Source organism: Brachypodium distachyon, chromosome 2 (genome assembly GCF_000005505.3).
Source record: "Brachypodium distachyon strain Bd21 chromosome 2, Brachypodium_distachyon_v3.0, whole genome shotgun sequence".
NCBI lineage: Eukaryota > Viridiplantae > Streptophyta > Magnoliopsida > Poales > Poaceae > Brachypodium > Brachypodium distachyon.
Genome location: NC_016132.3, coordinates 47,991,717 through 48,009,407, shown reverse-complemented (window position 1 = coordinate 48,009,407; position 17,691 = coordinate 47,991,717). Strand labels below are relative to the sequence as shown.

The 17,691-nt window shown below is 43.1% G+C and overlaps 2 protein-coding genes across 2 annotated transcripts; one reads left to right on the top strand and one right to left on the bottom strand.

Annotated features, from left to right (window-relative positions):
* The first annotated feature begins 6,556 nt into the window (after positions 1-6,556).
* On the top strand, positions 6,557-9,137 carry LOC100841130 (probable cytokinin riboside 5'-monophosphate phosphoribohydrolase LOGL1). The gene is made up of 7 exons (XM_003569608.4): positions 6,557-6,837; positions 7,045-7,142; positions 7,271-7,301; positions 8,072-8,171; positions 8,301-8,371; positions 8,492-8,635; positions 8,761-9,137. Exons 1-7 carry the CDS (start codon positions 6,697-6,699, stop codon positions 8,848-8,850), a joined length of 675 nt encoding a protein of 224 aa, XP_003569656.1. The 5' UTR covers positions 6,557-6,696; the 3' UTR covers positions 8,851-9,137.
* Positions 9,138-11,095: 1,958 nt separating this feature from the next.
* LOC100840824 (casein kinase 1-like protein 2) lies at positions 11,096-16,739 on the bottom strand. The gene is made up of 14 exons (XM_010233911.3): positions 16,371-16,739; positions 16,229-16,269; positions 15,468-15,537; positions 15,241-15,389; positions 14,939-15,034; positions 14,775-14,845; positions 14,175-14,236; positions 13,959-14,022; positions 13,802-13,886; positions 13,584-13,710; positions 13,045-13,127; positions 12,895-12,958; positions 12,561-12,697; positions 11,096-11,829 (listed from the first exon to the last, which is right to left on the bottom strand). Exons 1-14 carry the CDS (start codon positions 16,444-16,446, stop codon positions 11,539-11,541), a joined length of 1,416 nt encoding a protein of 471 aa, XP_010232213.1. The 5' UTR covers positions 16,447-16,739; the 3' UTR covers positions 11,096-11,538.
* Between the last annotated feature and the right edge of the window lie 952 nt (positions 16,740-17,691).

Here is a 17,691-nt window from a genome sequence, read left to right as displayed (position 1 = left end):
AAACCAAAAAACTATCCTCATTGTTGCCTTAACAAATAAGTAAATGGCTACAATTTTGTATACTCATGAGCAGCGATGAGAAAGTGCTCCTATCCGAGAATCATGGAAGAAAGCTCCAAACAACACATCTTGATCTTCACCAGGCTCGTGGGCAAAAAACATTTGAGCTGACATCATGCTCCTGAAAATAAGATGCACATTTTAGGAATTTGATGAATACATGTACAAAAAATGGGCAGCATAACAATTGTAAATATGACAATTCGATCATAAGAGAAGATTATTGATTGTGCACCATTCATTTGAATCATTGCATACACATGTGCATAAGCATTTAAATTCACCTAAACAAGAAATCAGTTACAAAGTGAAACAAGAAGAGAAGAACAGAAATAAGTACATTACGACTACTTAAATCGTGCTTGTTTTTTTATGTGTGTTTTATTTTATTGCTTAACTATTTTTCCCACATGTGAAATCGTGTGTGAAAAGGAGTTTAGAAGTTCTCAATAGGAGAACAGCAGCGAGTATGAGCAGAGCAAGTAGAGTAGGAAGAGTTCAAGTGTTAAAAGGTATACAAACTTAGAGTCAAATGTAATTTCTGTTTTATCCAGTGAGGGAGAGAGTACATGTGAATATTTCAGAATTAAAGCTGAGAGAGAAAAACAAAAGTTAGAAGGGGAGAGGGGAGAGCTTATGTTCTCATCGTTAATAACATGTCAAGTTTAGGATCATATATCCCCATTTCCCACACCTATAGGTACCCAATGCACATCATAAAATAGCCATCTCAAACAGGGAGGAACCCATGCAGCAAACAAAGTAGCCATCTTAGGTTTTATTTCAGAAGACATATCTGAACAGAGTAATGCTTTGTGTGTTCTTGAGCACACATGACATGCTATTTTGGCTGTCATCCAAAATCTACAGAACAAGAGATGAGTCAGGCCTGTACATGCGAAGGAAATTCCCAGGCTGGTTGTTTTCACTGGTAGTAAAAATATGTTGTACAGAAGTTATTCCCTGTAATATGCGGCAGGAATAGACACTTCTTCGTATATTCTACATATTCAGAACAGCCAAGCACTCTACACTTGCTCGAAAAAAAAAGATAGGTTTATATTTATGTGTTTTCATTCTGTGTACAAAAAGAAATAAAGACATCATTCTTTCTTATCGTGTTTCCATAGCAGTAAGATAGTAGCTGACTATTGTGTTAATTTAACACAAGAAAAAAACCATATAAGACTTGTCACCCATAAAACACAATTACAATCAGAGACAAACTTTACCGGTTTACCCAGTGGAAAAGAAATAAAGCTTTTCACGGGACCTGCGAGATGACACCTAGTTTATGATTGTACCGTGACTTTACAAACATTATCACCCATGAATCAATAGCCACCAATTGAATTCATGAACTAGCTATAGATCAGCGGATACATGTTTTTCTTGTGTATGACAACAAGCGAAAATCAATGTAAGTTGTTGGTTCATCACATATTTGTCAGCATCGATGGCGAGTACAAACTCGTACCTTTAAAATAGCAAGCATAGGGGTAGCTAATCTCAGATGGCAAAGTGACAAAACATTCCCTTGGCATCAGCCTGACCCTGCCATATAGTGTTTTTTTTTTGCGGGTACTGCCATATAGTGTTGAACTGAACTGAACCTGCTTCCTCAAAACAACAACAAAACACACAACTACAAAAGATTGTGAAATAATTTGACTGCCATGTGTAGACTACTTCCAAACTCAACCCGGCTGTCTCCAATGCTAATTAAAATATAAAACCTTCAGCATTCTACATAACAAAAAAAAAGTCTTCCCCTGTTAATTATAACCTTTCTGTTTTATTAAGGATACAAAAGCATAACCACCTACTAATAACAAACTCAGTGAGCAGAATAACAGGGATGGTCGTAGGACTTGTTGAATCTTATCGCTTGCTAAGAATAAATCATGATAGGGGTCAATTGTTAATTTCCATAATACAAGAACATCTTTAGATGGCATCTTCTGGTGGGGAGAAGGGGGGGAAAGGTAGATGGGCTCACCACGGGTGCATTGGCAGGCTCGGGACTGGCAGTCGCGGTTGGGGAACCTCAGGCGATGGCGACATGCAGCGACCGGATAGGTGGACAGCGCTGGGGCAGATCGGGGTGCGGAAGCTTCAAGCGATGGCGACGGCGTGCTCACAACAATGACACAGAGGACCGCAACCACCACCGCATCGGAGCAGGGAACAGCCGCCTCCTCCAGTAGCAGGGGAAGGCAGGGCCACCGGCGGCCTCCCTCACTGCACAGGCCGTCGGATCCGGACCTGTGATGGCCTGATCTGGGAGAGAGGAAGGGGGGCAGATCCCCCCAACCGACGATCTGGGGAGGAGGGCGGCGCGACCAGGCCAGGGAGTGGTGGCGTCGTTGGAAGGGAGGAAGAAGGGAGAGGGGCCACAGTAGGGAGGAGAAGGGTGAGAGAAGGGAGCGCGGTAGGCGGCAGTCCTTGGAGGAGAGGTGCCGGCGGCTGGGCAGCGCCGGTACGACGGGGACAAAAGGGTGAAGAAGGCTGAGGTTTGTTTTTTTGGACGAGGGAAATTTTGTCGAGTGTGAAATTTTTGCTCGCCCGCCATGAGGATCTTTCTCAGCTAACAAACCATCCTTTTACCTACGGATAAATTTAACTCTAGGTTACCCCACATTTATTTTTTGGATGCAAATTCTTGTTGCCTAAAGTTACACTGTTTGCACCTTTGTTTTACCTTGAAGAGAGAAATCAGCTCTAGGTAAAGATTGTTACCTTAAGGAAAATTGTGATTTTTAGTAGTGTTGTTATGAACGCGACAAGCAAGAACGAAGAACGAAGAAGAAATCACAGCACAAGGACACACGGATTTAACGTGAAAAACCCTCTCAAACAACGAGAGGGAAAACCACAGGCGCCAGACAGCGAAATCTCACTATATGGGGAGTGTTTACAACGCCATGGAGGTTCTACAAATGCAACTCGTGCGAACTCAGCCAAAACAGCGGCATACAAGAGGTATATATAACAGGAGCATTAGGGCAAGTCAGATCCATAACGGGCACATCGGAAGTTCCGGTTGGAGGCCGGAAGTTCCACTAATTCTTGAATATCCGGAAGTTCCGCAGCAAGTTCCGTATTTTCCCGAAAAGTAACAGAGAGCAATCGGAGATTCGGCCGAAAGTTCCGGCCAACTTCGGGCCACTCGGAAATTTGGATTACATCCAACAGAGTGTGTCACTCGTAGAGTCGTAGTGTCTATATATAGATGTATCAGAAAACAGAAATGCAGACCTCCCATTGACCCGACCAAACTACTTAAATTCAGGTAGATGATCTGTTACTCTAAGCTAATACTAGCCGCCATCCTCAAAATAAACCTAAACCTTACCGATGCACCGCGCAGCTACATTTTCAGATTCCTTTGGCCATACCACTAGCCTGCAGGAGAGTAGCACGTTAGAAGAAGAACACATCTTGCGGCGAGTTAACCAGAGACTCTAGGCCCATGTATTGCAGGCCGTCTACTACCTGGTGTTGCCACCTGTCTCTTAATCCGCAGCACAGTACTGTAGCACCCTTGAAGATTATCACATGGAGATCGGAGACAGAGAGCATCTTCCATCTGGACTCAGATCCTGCTGCTACGGTCGAATCCACCCGGAAGATGCGTGTGTTTGTGCCACCGCCATGTTGTTGGCAACATTTCCTAGTGGAGCAGTAGTAGTAGTATGATCCCTCCCCTCGTCCCTGGAGACTAAACAAAGCCCGAACTGTCGCTGGACACCGAGCAAATTAGCACCGGGCCAGTGCTGGTGCCCCTGTTCCCTTGCAACATCCATGACAATCCCAGGTAGGTAATGGCGTAAAATGCTCTCATTACCTACTGGGGGGATGGGCCGGTCGTGCCTCGTGCCATCGTGCGCGTGTGCTGCTCGATCACTCACGGGAAAGGGCAAGGCAGGCAGGAGCATCGTGCGAACGACCAGGCCCCACGAAGAGAAGGGAGAGCCCTCAGGTGGGCCGGAGAATTATATTTCTCCTCCAGGATTTGTCGCTTGGGGCATGGACAGGGCTATAACCGGCTAAGGTTCGCTGCACTTTCGTCGGGGCCGTCCGTTTCAGGCGCTGTCGGCGACCCAAAACCGCCGTGTCAGCGTCAGTGGTGGGCACTGATGATGTCCTGGCCAGACCGGGGTGCAGGAGTTTTTTCAGATTTTTCCTTTTCATACGTTTGTACCGGAACGCCCGAGTCGCCCGTCAAGCAGAGGCACGGCACTCGATTCGGCAGGCTGCCCGCGGAGCATGGAGACAGGGGTTGTCGCGGTCAGTCAGCTTCCTGGCAATTGGCTTGGGTTGCGAGCTCGACGCGACCAACAACGAACCCGGCTGCTTCGAGTTCGAGCCATCCGCTATGATTTCCGACTGACTGACTGACTGACTGACAGGTGATAAAGCCATTGCACCGAAGACAGGACAGCTCATCGGGACCGTCATATTTTCGACAGCATGTTGGAGCCGTACGCTGTTGTTATGGCCTATAAATTGACTGATTGTTAAACGGTGACCGGAAAATGCTGGACTCGGCGACTTCACTATTTCGACGACCGCACGCACAAACATCCTGAGAGGGCCATTTTTGGGCGGCAGAAACCAGAGGGTGACGAGTACTAGAACTGTAGCACGGCACATTAAAGCATTGATCATTATAGAGCTGTAGCAGCTGCAGGGCACGGCGTAGCGTCGAGGATCATCGTCATCGACCGGAAATAGTACGTGCCCTTAGCATGACACTGTGGCACATTAAGCAGCCTGAAGCCCTGAATAGCCTCATCGGCTCAGCGCTACCGGTCCCCTCAACCAGGCCCGGTGACATAGTCACACATGTCACCACCTATTTGTCGTATTTAAATGTTCGAATCTGGCAAACCAAATCTCTTGGTATCTGTTTCAACTACCCCGCTTGTTTTTATTGTAGTACTATAACTAGATCTTCAAGACCTCAATGTGATACTCGTATTTAGAACCTTACGTATTACGGTTGTTGTTTCCCAGGATTTTTTGTACTTATTTTATTTCCCCAATTTTAGTATTGAGCAAGCCCAACGGCCTGATAGAAACCCCGCTGCATTTTGACAGGAATTGCTGCATCCACAAGACCTCAATGTGTTAGTACATGCCAACCTTTGCTCTAATAACATTATAACAGAGCTAATAGGTGGTGGTGGCCCGTCACCTCTTTTGTTGTAAAAAAACTCACATCATGTTTTTATTGTCAAAAAATAAAATAAACATCCCTTCTAATGCCGATGATTAAATCGATCTATTGCGAAAGACTGACATGGTGATAATGTCTGGCACCAAAGGTAGAATAAAATTAGACAGTGCCACTAATATATAATAGTGTTTTATTAGTTTAATTTAGGAAGTATTCTAATTTGTTTTATCCATACAACATAGGGGTATTTAGCTAGTACTCAAGAATTTGCTACAATGCGTGGACCTAGTTGGTGTTACTTGACGTATTGGCTTAGTGTATGCCTTCTGCCCTGAGCCCATGGTCATAACTGATCGAATCTCTCTTTTTTTGTTACTAATATCCCCTTTCATACAGTATATAGGACTCGTCCTTAACCCCAAGCTCTCTATGTTGCATATAGTTCGGATGCTCTTCATTGTAACTATGTAATTTCAAAATTACTGTACGTACGATGCTTTCACGTACAAACTCTGTACGATGCCTCCGATGAGTGGCTGCAGGCAGCTTAACTGATACGACGAATGGTTTATGTTGCTTGTCGTACTGAAATCGTACGCAAAAGATCGTACGTGTAGCAGTTCTCATGTAATTTAACGGAGGTGATTTTTTTCCTAGAAACATATACGGATTACGACGTGGACACATACACACCACGCGTACTCAAGCCTTGCTATCGATGAGAGCAAGGATAATAAGGTGGATATATTTGTCTCTACCAAATTTCAATCCTAATTTCTTCTTGATGTTAAAACCATAAGTCTGCGTCCTTCAATGAACTATGATTCAGGAAATGCTCAGATCACTTGAAAAAAAATCATGTGTAATAGTATTAAAATATCTGCACAAATTGTTAGGGAGGCGATGTTCTATGAACATATAAATTTCAAGTTCAAGTTCGTTTGGAAGGTATGGAAAAAAGTAATACTCCCTCCGTTCCTAAAATCCTGACGTTAATTTAGTAACGGAGGGAGTAACAGTGAACAGTTAACATCATTATTTTGCTGGATGTGCTTTGAACTAAAAATATCAAAAGTTTACTAAAAAATTACTCCTCTCGTAAAAACAGCTCATGAAGCAGAATGTCCCCCCGTGCCATAAGGTTTCGTTGCTAGAAATAGCGAGGACCAAACGGCAAGAGAAAGCTGCCCGACACGCGGGCTCTTCTGGTGCAATATGGGCCGTCTGACCCACCAGATTAATTACGGAATTATAAAAGGACAGACGCGTCAGAATCCTTAATGCCGCCTTCATTTGAAGCTCCCACAGATACAAGAGATAACACAGGGCAGGGCAGGGCACGGAAGAGAAGAGGGGGAGAAGAACGAATCGAACCCAGACTCCTCTCCTCCTCCTCCTCCTCCTCGGCAGACCCTTAACCCCATCTCCCGCCCCCGAACCTGAGGAAGGAAGCCATGGGTGAAACCGCCGACGCCGACGCCGCCCCCGCCGCTGCGCCGACGAGCAGGTTCGGCAGGATCTGCGTCTTCTGCGGCAGCAATTCCGGCAACCGCCCGGTGTTTGGCCACGCGGCGCTCGAGCTCGGCCAGGAGATGGTAAGTAATGCGTTCGAATGCCAAGGTTGCGCCTTGTCCAGGGATGTTCTGGCCGGACCCCGTGACTTCGCCAAAATTCCACCTTGGCGCGGCCACGGCCCAAGACGCCCTCTTCTGGATTGGCACCCAGCCTTGGTCTATACTACTCTATATGGATTTTTTGGTTGTTTGCTCTCCCGTTCATGGAGGGATTCTGTGGGGTTTCAGGTGACGAGGGGGATCGATTTGGTCTACGGCGGCGGCAGCGTCGGGTTGATGGGCCTGATCGCGCAGACAGTTCTTGATGGCGGCTGTCGTGTCCAAGGGTACCTCTCGCCGCTTCGCTTGAAAAGAAAAAAAATCATGCCTCTGTTCAATCCCATACTATATACGTCATGTTTCAATCTGTAATCTTCCTAATATGGTACTAGCTCTCTGTTTGATTGTTCTGCAGGGTGATTCCAAGAGCTCTCATGCCCCTTGAGGTGCGTAGCAAATTGATCTTTCTTGGTTTCCTTTTGTTGTATGTGTGGAAATAATGATTGCTACTACGTCGTTGTTAATTGGAAAGAAGGTTCTATTTACGCCGTGAGGAAATTCTCTGCTTGAATCAAAGTTTGTTACGGAATTTCGGAACGCTCGCTGACAGATGGGTCATGTGAATTCCATCCTTTTGTCTGGCCCCACCTATCGATATCATGAGTTTTCCCCATTACCTAGCAAGTATTTAGTAGTGCTATCTATCTCTAGTGGTCACCCTGTCCACCCACTCACCATTTGATTCCTGTGTCCTGTTGGTCCAGACTGATTCACCTTTGCTTGTGGGGTTAGAAATTGGTGATCATTGAGGAATTAGGACTAAAAAAAAGAATAGGGCTAAAATTATATATAGAACGTCAGTTCACACTTATTTCCTTGAAAAAATGAACGGTCAGTTTAGACTTTTGGGCGGTGGATGTAATAATAGTCTTCAATTTGCCACGAGGACATCACAAGTTGAGAGAGAAAGGTAAGAAGTAGGGGTTGAGTTGCAATGTTTAACATACATAATCTCTGGTCGCCATCGATTGCGATCAAACGACTGATTAATGAACATAGTCCTTTTCCTCGCAAAAGAGTATTTGATGGGTAAGTGCTATTGTCAACACATGTTTGTACTTTAGAGAGTGGGGATCAATCAAAGGAATCTGAAAATTATGTTCCTGAAATTAGCCTACTTCATTCCCTTAATGAACTACCGAAAATTCTCTTCCAGATATCTGGTGCTAGTGTTGGAGAAGTAAAGATCGTCACAGATATGCATGAGAGGAAAGCCGAGATGGCAAGACAGGCCGATGCATTCATTGCTCTTCCTGGTATGCAGGATTCGACATGTTCTTCTCCAACCCTGTTAATAATGCCATTTCAGTCCGGCAATGCTTACATGGCAAGCATAGGATTAATTTTCAATCCCACATGCTTACATGGTAATTTGTGTACATCAGGAGGGTATGGAACAATGGAAGAGTTGTTAGAGATGATAACATGGTCACAGCTTGGAATTCACGAGAAACCCGTGAGTATTAGTATATTATTACAGGCTATGGCAATTAACAAACAAGTTTGCTAAAGCTAATCAAGGCCACTATGCTCATCAGAAAACTAATTAAGGGCACTGATCATTGACTTACAACAGGTTGGTTTGCTAAATGTCGACGGTTACTATGATCCGTTGCTTGCGCTATTTGATAAGGGTGCGGCGGAAGGTTTTATTAAGGCCGATTGCAGGGAGATAATTGTGTCAGCGCCAACTGCCCATGATTTGCTGACGAAGATGGAGGTGATTTGACCTCATTACCCGCTTTTAATACACGCCCTTCAGTTTAAAACACTCGCACTCAGTTGACGAACGCAAGGTACTTAAACATTGTTAATGTTTCCGATTATTTTCTTGACTACTCCCAGCAATACACCCGTTCACACCGGGAGGTGGCATCGCGCACAAGCTGGGAGATGACCGAACTGGGCTATGGAAAAGCGCCAGAGGAATCGTAGCAACAGCTTGCTAATGTGATATCGTTCCTTGCCGACTCATCTAGTAGCATTACCATTTGCCGAACTGGGCACTGCACTGCAATTATCCTCCTTTTCTTAACTTTCCATTGTTGGTTGCCTTCGAATGTAAGTGTGAGCTGATCTGGTTTTCACCCGGTTTCCTTTAATTGGCTGGCAATCTCTGTCTTGAAACGAGGCAAAAACTTTTGCCTCCAGTTAAAACAAAAAACAGTGTGAGTAAATGCACCGCATGGTGGTAACTTTGTTCGCCTTGCATATGCTTCGAATCTTATCGGCGTCCTCTGCTTTATGACTTCAGGATGCATAATATGGTTTCTATTTTTAAGATCAGGGAGCAGTAACGCCTTGACTGCTAAGTGCTAACCACCACCTCAGGTGAACAAAAACAAAAACAGGGTTTCGTGTTCTTCTCTGGTTGTGCTTTGTGCATGGGCTGCACCTGCAATATTTGCAGTGTTTTTTTTTTACCTTGAGAGTTGGACAATAAAACACAACATCGTTTTTCAGGTACCACTGGTCTGTTTTCGAAAAGAAAAAAAAGTTGTGTTCAAGACTTCAAGCTATGATTGCTATTTTCCCTTCGTTTCTGCTGCTGAAAAGCTTCTCAGAAGCCAAAGCAATGTAGCGTTTTACAATTGCTTGAGAGTTGGACAATAAAACACAACATCGTTTTACAATGTTTCCCTTGTATGGTTTTACAATTGCTGGCCACAGTTGCTATGGTACCTGCACTTTGTTGATACCCCCCCCCCCCCCCCCCCCCCCCCCCCCCCGCTATGAACTGCAGGCTGGGGCATCAGATGTTCAAGCCAGGGAAACAGATGCCGCTCATAGCTCATCTTTCGCATCCTGGCTCGCATCTTTATCATGAATGTTTGGTGTATCAGATGGAGGGGAATTCCCGTGTTGTGAACTGCACGGTTAGATAATGATAGGGGTTTTCCATAAGAAAGAACCAAAAAGGAAAGGAAATCAAGAAAGAACCAATAAGGAAGATTAAGATGCAGATTCCATGCAAAGCACGCCATGGTTCGATAACACTGCAACCGACTAGAATTTCAGCCTGTATCTCTAACGATCGATCTGTTTTTTTACTTTTGGAAGATTATAACAATCTGTTAATAACGATCCTAACAAACTTAATTAGCGTTGCATATATCGGATGCCGACCGATCCCCTTCATCTGCAGTGTTGTTCTAGCTCACTGATCAATCCCCAGATAACCGGCCGCTACCATGTCGACCAACGTCGATCATGAGGGCAGAGCTGGAGAAATCGGAGTACCTCGTGGACGACGACTCTTTCGTTGTCTGGTGTGATGTCACCGTGGTCGAGACTCGAGATACCGACGGTGAGAGATGAGGCCGTGCAGGCGTTTGACCTGGAGAGGACGGGGTCCACGGGGATAGTAGCCTGCAGCTGCGAAGATGACCTTTGCAAACGCCCCCACGCGTCCAACTGGGTGTTCAAGTCCGAGACAACGACGCCTGCGGAGCCGCCGTCCAGTCGCCGGCCAGGAATTAAAGCGGCGTGGTTTCGTCTCGTCAGCCTGCGATCTCGCGAAACGATCCGCTTAATTGATACGCTTTTGATTATTTCGCTATTTTCGGGTAACATAAATTTTATTTCATATTTCTGCGTGACGTCGATGGGCCGCGAGTTGCGAGCAAGCTGTCGGCCGTGATCGTGATATAGCATTTCTTTTTGTCAAACATATACAATGTTAAATCAAGATACTATGAAAATGGTAGTATTTCACAATGGATCTAATAATCTCCATTTAGCACCATAGATATTCATGTAGATCAGGGAGCGATAAGGCGTGTCGACCAGTAACAACAATAAAAAAATACTGTACATCGCTCTTCAGAGATGAGTGGCCTGATTTGCCATGGAACAATTCCGCAGAAATACGCTATGCCAACAAATACAATTACAAAAGAATAAACCACGCAAGTATATACGATCACAATGTCTAGTAGCTAGAGAATCCCTATAAACGTGTTGCAGTCGCACAGACTGACTCACTTAACCGATGAAGATATTCTACGGATCGCCCGTAGTTGCACACACCGATGCACATCATCCATGCTGTGCGTAGATTGAGATGCTAAAATATGCATAGCATTGCCCGTTCGTGCCTTTTATCACCCTTGTGAATACACATTAACAAAAATAAAAGGGAAAATACACAAAATAAATCACACCCACATACCAAAAGGCAGATCAAAAAATACTGTACACCGTTCTTCAGGTAATTTTATCAGGCAAATTTGTTCCTTGGAACTGATGAAAAGAATTCTACATGTTCGAGTTTTCCAAATACCAAGTTTAACCAGCTGTGCTTGGCTGTCCCAAGACAGCAACTGGACAAGGTGCAGTGGAAGGAATATAAATAATACAACAAACTGATGAGCTCAAGAGGCGCCAGACAAACTATAATGACATTTACAGAACCATCACATTAATTATGAGACCTAAATTCCATGCGCCTCGGGATGATCACTTATTTACCATGTCCAGGAGGACCATCATCTGGCAAAAGCCCCACACATCCTGCTCCTAACATCTCCTGTGATCCAAAACTCAACAGGAAATGCTGTGCTTATCTTCAGATTATGATTTGTACAGAGCACATGTAGAAGTAGAATTCCTCCAGTGCTAGTACTAAACCCTCTCATCACCCTCAAAATTAAGACCTTCAATACCTTTGAGAGCAGATTCATAGTTCTTCGTGTTAGATGAGTGCCGAGCTGAAGAGGAACGCTTGGGTTCTGCAGAATCGACTGGTGGGCTTCTCTGAGGACCTGAGGTTCTACGAAATGCCCCAGGGCTAGCATCAGTTGTGCGTGATCGTGAAGGCTCATAAGTATCACTTGCCACAACATCCCGACTGCTGGAAACAGCAGCCCTCCTTGACGATCCACTTGACCGTCCCAAAAAATTTGAACCGGATATCTGAACAGAAATTCAAGTAGAAAGATAAAATGAGCAATATTGCTGGTGTTTAATTCCCATGTACTCCCTCCGATCCTTATTAATTGTCTCAAATTTGTCTAAATATGGATGTATCTATGCCAAAAAAGTGTCTAGATACATGTAATATTTCGACAATTAATATGGATCGGAGGGAATAGTAGATTATGAATCGTGATGTCTGGATACAACAACATTAAATAATAGTGTGGTTTGGATCAATGATGAGAAAAACATGAAGTCCCACGTTGTAGGTTATAAAGTCATACTCATAGCAAAAACAATAAACACAATAATTGCACATGGAAGCATTTCTGCAAGGCACATGAGACACTGATTGAGAATGCCCTTGGGTATTCAGCACTACGTGATGTGCAGAGTTGTACAATCAATTGGCAAATGACAACTTTATGATGTCCTATATGTGGTGTAAATTTGGTAAACCAGGAAACAGTTTAAAAGTACTCCCTCCGATCCATAAAAGTGTCGCCCATTTTGTACTAAGTTAGTACAAATTTTGTACTATGCGGGCGACACTTTTTATGGATCAGAGGGAGCACCAAGTTATGGACTAAAGGTTATTTATTTTTTCTGGCTAGTGCTCAAGACTGTTGTTCAGCTGCACTAGAAATTGAAAATAGTGCCTGCCTTATCTTGCAATCACATTATCAAGTCCCATGAGACAAACAAACGAAAATAGGGAGAGAACTCACAGCGGGATCTTTAGATATAGGAGCATCATTTCCTACAGGGGCTTTCTGCTTAGTCAAAGTCCCCACACTTGCAATTGGGGGCGGGGCACGGCGTCGGTCCATTGCTGACCAACCACTAATCCTCCCATCAACGGCACCTACATAACAGATGGATAAATGAGCATATCTAAGAACTATCCAATCGATTTTCTAAATACGAAAAGAAAACTCTGGTTCATTTTAGTCATAGAAGCAACATAACCTTGCAGTAACTTTATTACAAGCCAATTAATCATCAGTATTGTCTGTAGAAAAAATTAATACTCATATGGAACGATCAAAACAGATCAATTACCAGATTGGCTATCATTCTGTAATAATGCAGGTGGTGTCAAACCAGAAGGTCCCGCCGCATGGCCCTGCAGAACAGAGGTGAGGTGTCAAAATTTCCATGCTGACAAAAATAGACAGGCTTTGTTTGTGGGTAATTGAGGGGAAGACTCACCCCAACACGAGGTGGAGCACTGGCAATTTGAGATTGCTGGTACTTAAGTATCGTCCAATCAAATACATAGTCAAACTGAAAACCTGCAAAGCATTGTTCCCATTATGAACCATATGCCTGGAAATCTTCTAATCTTTTTGGATCTTGGTTTTTCAATAATACATTGAGTGCAATGAGATTCCATCAAGTATGGAGTAGATAAGTTAATATTGCGTGTACTTAGGTAGAAAAGGGCAGCACCTTTTTAACAAACTTTCTTATTATGTCACGCACGTTAATATTTCCTCTTAAAAAACACAGCTCTCCACTTGTAAATATCTGTTTCTATCCTACTTAATGAAAAGGCAGTGCCTTTTTTCATGAACTTCCTTAATATTTCCTCTTAAAAAAACATGGTCCTCCGCTTGTAATTATCTGTTTCTATTCTATCCTTAATGAAAAAGGCAGAGATCCTGCCGGTTTCTCAAAAATAAATAAATAAATAAATAAGTAGAAAACAAAATCAATATTTTCTAGTCCACTTGAGGAATGAAACCAACCTTCACGGATAAATAGGTCACGGAACAGTCGCTTAAGGTAGGAATAATCAGGCTTGTCATCAAACCGAAGCGAGCGGCAATAATGAAAATACGATGTGAACTCAGTAGGATACCCACGACATAGAGCCTGAAATAGAACAATAACACTATAACCAACAGAACCTACAGGGCGGGAGTGCAACACCCATTGCAGATGTTATAATCTCAACTACAAGTACCTCAATCGATGTCGCACATTTTTTCTCACTGATCTTCTCATACTTTTGCTTCTTTGTTCCTGCTTTCAGACCTTGCCAAGGAAGGCTGAAGGAAAACAATGTTATATCTGAATCTTCAGTATATGGCACATACCAAGAATCCAACAATTCGACTAACCTTCCTCGTAAGAAGTACATAAGTACATATCCAAGAGATTCCAAGTCATCTCTTCGGCTTTGTTCTGATCATTAGAAAAAAAGAACCAAGTAAATTGTCAAAAAAGAAGCTGCGCAGGGCAAGGATATATGATGCTGCACTGGCAACAGATTAAAGTGTAAACAGGTGCATGTTATAATGCAAATAAAAAGAACTGGCACAGTAACAGATTCTTACCGATGCCAAGATGAGTGTTCACACTTGCATATCTTGCTGTCCCAGTCAAGTTTTTATTCTCCCTGCAGCATTACTATCAAGTTAGAATGCACCGGGAAGTAATCACAAAAAGGAAATTAAATTATATCTAAGTAGAAGCAACCCACTACTTGATTTCTCTAAACATGCAAGCATGCCACATCATCACATAATTAATTTGTTCACACCTATTTAGTGGAAAACTCGTACTTATGCACATGCATGCATGTTACTTCCATCAAGCTATTTCCACTAAGTGAAGAATGTACAATTTTATTATATGTTTTCATTTGAATACTCTTTATGTTAATTAAAAATTCCCGCAACAACGTGCAGGGCATCATCTAGTTAAATACAAAAGGTGCTCACACTAAAAATGACATTCTCAAGAAAGAAACTATTAAAATATGAACTGACAGAGGTCTGAGATATGACTTGTAAATCTGCTATCTACTTTCTAGCTGTGGTCCAACAAATGATACAAGAGAAAATGGCACTGATTCCAATTAAGTAGATAACTGAATGTGCTTATGCCACGGGGCAAAAAGGAAAGCATGGATGTTTCATTAATGCTCCTTGTACCTGTATGGGATGTGTTGATGTGTTGAGGTATCTCTGTACTTTTTGGCAAGACCAAAGTCAATAACATAGACCTGAAATAAAATCAGAGCAAACATAAAGTAAATGAATAAAGGAAATATACCAAGAAAGCTCAAGTGAGTAATAAAATCTGCATTGTTCCAGACCTGGTTAGCTCGCCTACCAAGACCCATTAGAAAATTATCTGGTTTAATGTCTCGATGCAGAAACGACTTGGAATGGACAAATTCCACTCGGTTTATCTACAAGCAGGAGAATGTGGATTACAATTAGTCCATAAGCTAGGAACAGGCTAGAAAAGGAACATGGATAGTAAACAAAAACAGAAAGAAGGACCAAAGAAAGCATAACATACATAGACAGGTATAGAGTAAATTCCTAGTTTATACAACATGAATGCATCAAGGCATTGGCAAGGAATAACATTAAATGATTGGAGCATGCGTACCATCTGATCAGCAAGCATAAGTACAGTCTTAAGAGATAACTTTCTGCTGCAAAAATTAAATAGATCCTCGAGGCTTGGCCCTAGCAAATCCATAACCAAGACGTTGTAGTCTCCTTCTACACCAAACCATCTGACATTTGGGATTCCAGCTGCCACGATAAAGATAGTCAAATCACACTTGGTCTATCACAGTACAAAAAATTACGCACAAGGAAGAGCTACCATACTTCCTCCTTGCAAAATCCTGTAGATCTTTGATTCATATAGCAACTGAGGATGTTTTGTCTTCACATTTTCCTGCATGAGAAACAAAGCAATCAAATGCTAACTACAAAAGGCTAATACTTGCGATCGAGGATACTAACCTGCATTCTAAACTAAATGATAATTTGTAAAAACGACAAGCTACTAAGATGCAGATTTATGTTGCATCTATGGGCGGTGTCCATCTATTTCTAGACTTTCACTCCAGATTACAGAGGATGTGGCAATATATTTTAGGGAATTATCAAGCTTCCGAGACCCATTCCTTTCCTGGTTCATTGTATCTCTCATTCATTTTATTTATTATCCATCATCCAATACTTAGCAGCTTAAGCGTAGTTATCAATCTGCAAAGAGCCTAAGATTAACTAAAAGCACCTAACTACATCAGTCCAACCTAGTCAACCACACATGGACCAGTCAACTACTCCAAATGATTCATCCGTGGAGAAACACAGCTGTTAACATGAGCAGAACGTGAATCCACAGCCAAATCAAGAGCATGAATTGCTTTGAGAACAGTAGGATATATGACGAAACATCCTACAGGAATCCACACTCTAACCGACAACAATAGGAACTAAGCATGGCATGGTCGTCAACTCTTGCGATGGCCAAAGCAGGCAAAATCAGCAAAACTATTCAGTAGCATCAGAACGCAGCATAACAAAACTGGTATTTAACAAAGATCCAAGCAGTTCCTCCGCAGCAACAGAGCACTGACCAGCTTAATCGCGACCTCCTCGTTCGTCTGGATATTAGTCCCTGCACACAAAAGGGACAAACACAACCATATCACAAACCGATCGAGGGTTACGAAACCCCCGCAAAAAGGAATCGAAATTCGGAGCAAGAGCAACCCGCACCGAGATAGATCTCCCCGAAGGAGCCGCTCCCGATCTTGCGGCCGAGCCGGAACTTGTTCCCAACCCGCGGCTCCATCCAGCCCTCCCCCAGAAACAATCCACCAAAGCTCGGGAGCTTCACCAAGCACAGCCGTAAAAAAGGCTAAAAATACGCTCTTTCACCCCCAGAAGCCTGGTGGCGGGAGCTCGGATCGGCGCGGGGCTGGAGTTTCCGGAAGTTGTGAGCCGTGCGGGCACTGGTGCTACCTAGGGTTTGGGAGAAGAGGGACTGCGGCCATGGCCGTGTGGGTGCGTGCGTCGCAGATATTAGTTTGAGGAGTTTTCGGGGGTGAAGTTGGAGAAGTAGACGAAGCAGCAAGCAAAGCAGGAGGAAAAGAAAAGGACCAGTTTGGCCTTCTGACTCTATCCTTATCTATTGAGTTTCTTCACTTGCTGTGAAAAAATAGGATCAATGGGTTTCTTCACTTTTGCCATTAAGTTCTGGCTTTCGCGGTCTCTTGTGTGTATTACAATATCGCGTGGGATATTTTGCTGTAGCTTTCTTCATTTGATCCTCTTCAGAGGAGATGGTACCAGCACACACCATGAGTACGACAATCTTATTGCTACAACTAGTGGTGTGATTCTGATATGTATTTCTTAGTTTAAGATTTGAGTTCATGCGTATTATCGCAATAGTTTATATGCTGATTTTAGAAGGCAATACTCAGTCACCAAACATACAACGTTTCAGACATTGGTGCAATTTTGACTGTTATTTTTTTTTTACTATATGAGAGTATAGCACTTAGCCAATTTTTCAAAAACAAAAAACAGAATTATGAATAACTTCAATGGCAAATTTATTTATTGGAATTCTTTTCATTTCACCATTGACTACACATGAGCAAGCTTAGGCATGAAGCATGCCAAAAATAGTCTTGCTTATTTTTTTTGCGGGTCACTTGCCACATTGCTTCTTAACCCTATCGCTCACGTAGATTGACATCATGCCGTTTTTGCGTGGATTCGTTGTCTGGAATTGTTAGTTGATGTGGCATGTGAGATACTACCATTTTTGTGCTTTTTGTTAAGACTATTATGGGCTAGTTTTAAGAAAAAAGCCAGTCGCAATATCTTTCAGTGCAAAGCTTTATGATTATGTTACATTTCCAGCGAAGCATCATGACTTTACTTGTGCAGGATCTGTAATCTTGCACGAATTGAAATCTTCATACCACACGGTTTGTACAACTGTCTACCATCTCGTGTTATCTTCATCTCACGAGGTTTGTACCCCATGTTGGCAAACAAAAAAGAGTACATACACGACAATGGCCCT

Coding starts and splice junctions, on each gene's coding strand:
- LOC100841130 (XM_003569608.4), top strand. CDS start 6,697: ATGGGTGAAACCGCCGACGCCGACGCCGCCCCCGCCGCTGCGCCGACG. Junction 6,838..7,044: donor TCGAGCTCGGCCAGGAGATG/GTAAGTAATGCG, acceptor GTGGGGTTTCAG/GTGACGAGGGGGATCGATTT. Junction 8,636..8,760: donor ATTTGCTGACGAAGATGGAG/GTGATTTGACCT, acceptor GACTACTCCCAG/CAATACACCCGTTCACACCG.
- LOC100840824 (XM_010233911.3), bottom strand. CDS start 16,446: ATGGAGCCGCGGGTTGGGAACAAGTTCCGGCTCGGCCGCAAGATCGGG. Junction 14,023..14,174: donor GAACACTCATCTTGGCATCG/GTAAGAATCTGT, acceptor TCTAATGATCAG/AACAAAGCCGAAGAGATGAC. Junction 13,887..13,958: donor ATGTACTTCTTACGAGGAAG/GTTAGTCGAATT, acceptor GTTTTCCTTCAG/CCTTCCTTGGCAAGGTCTGA.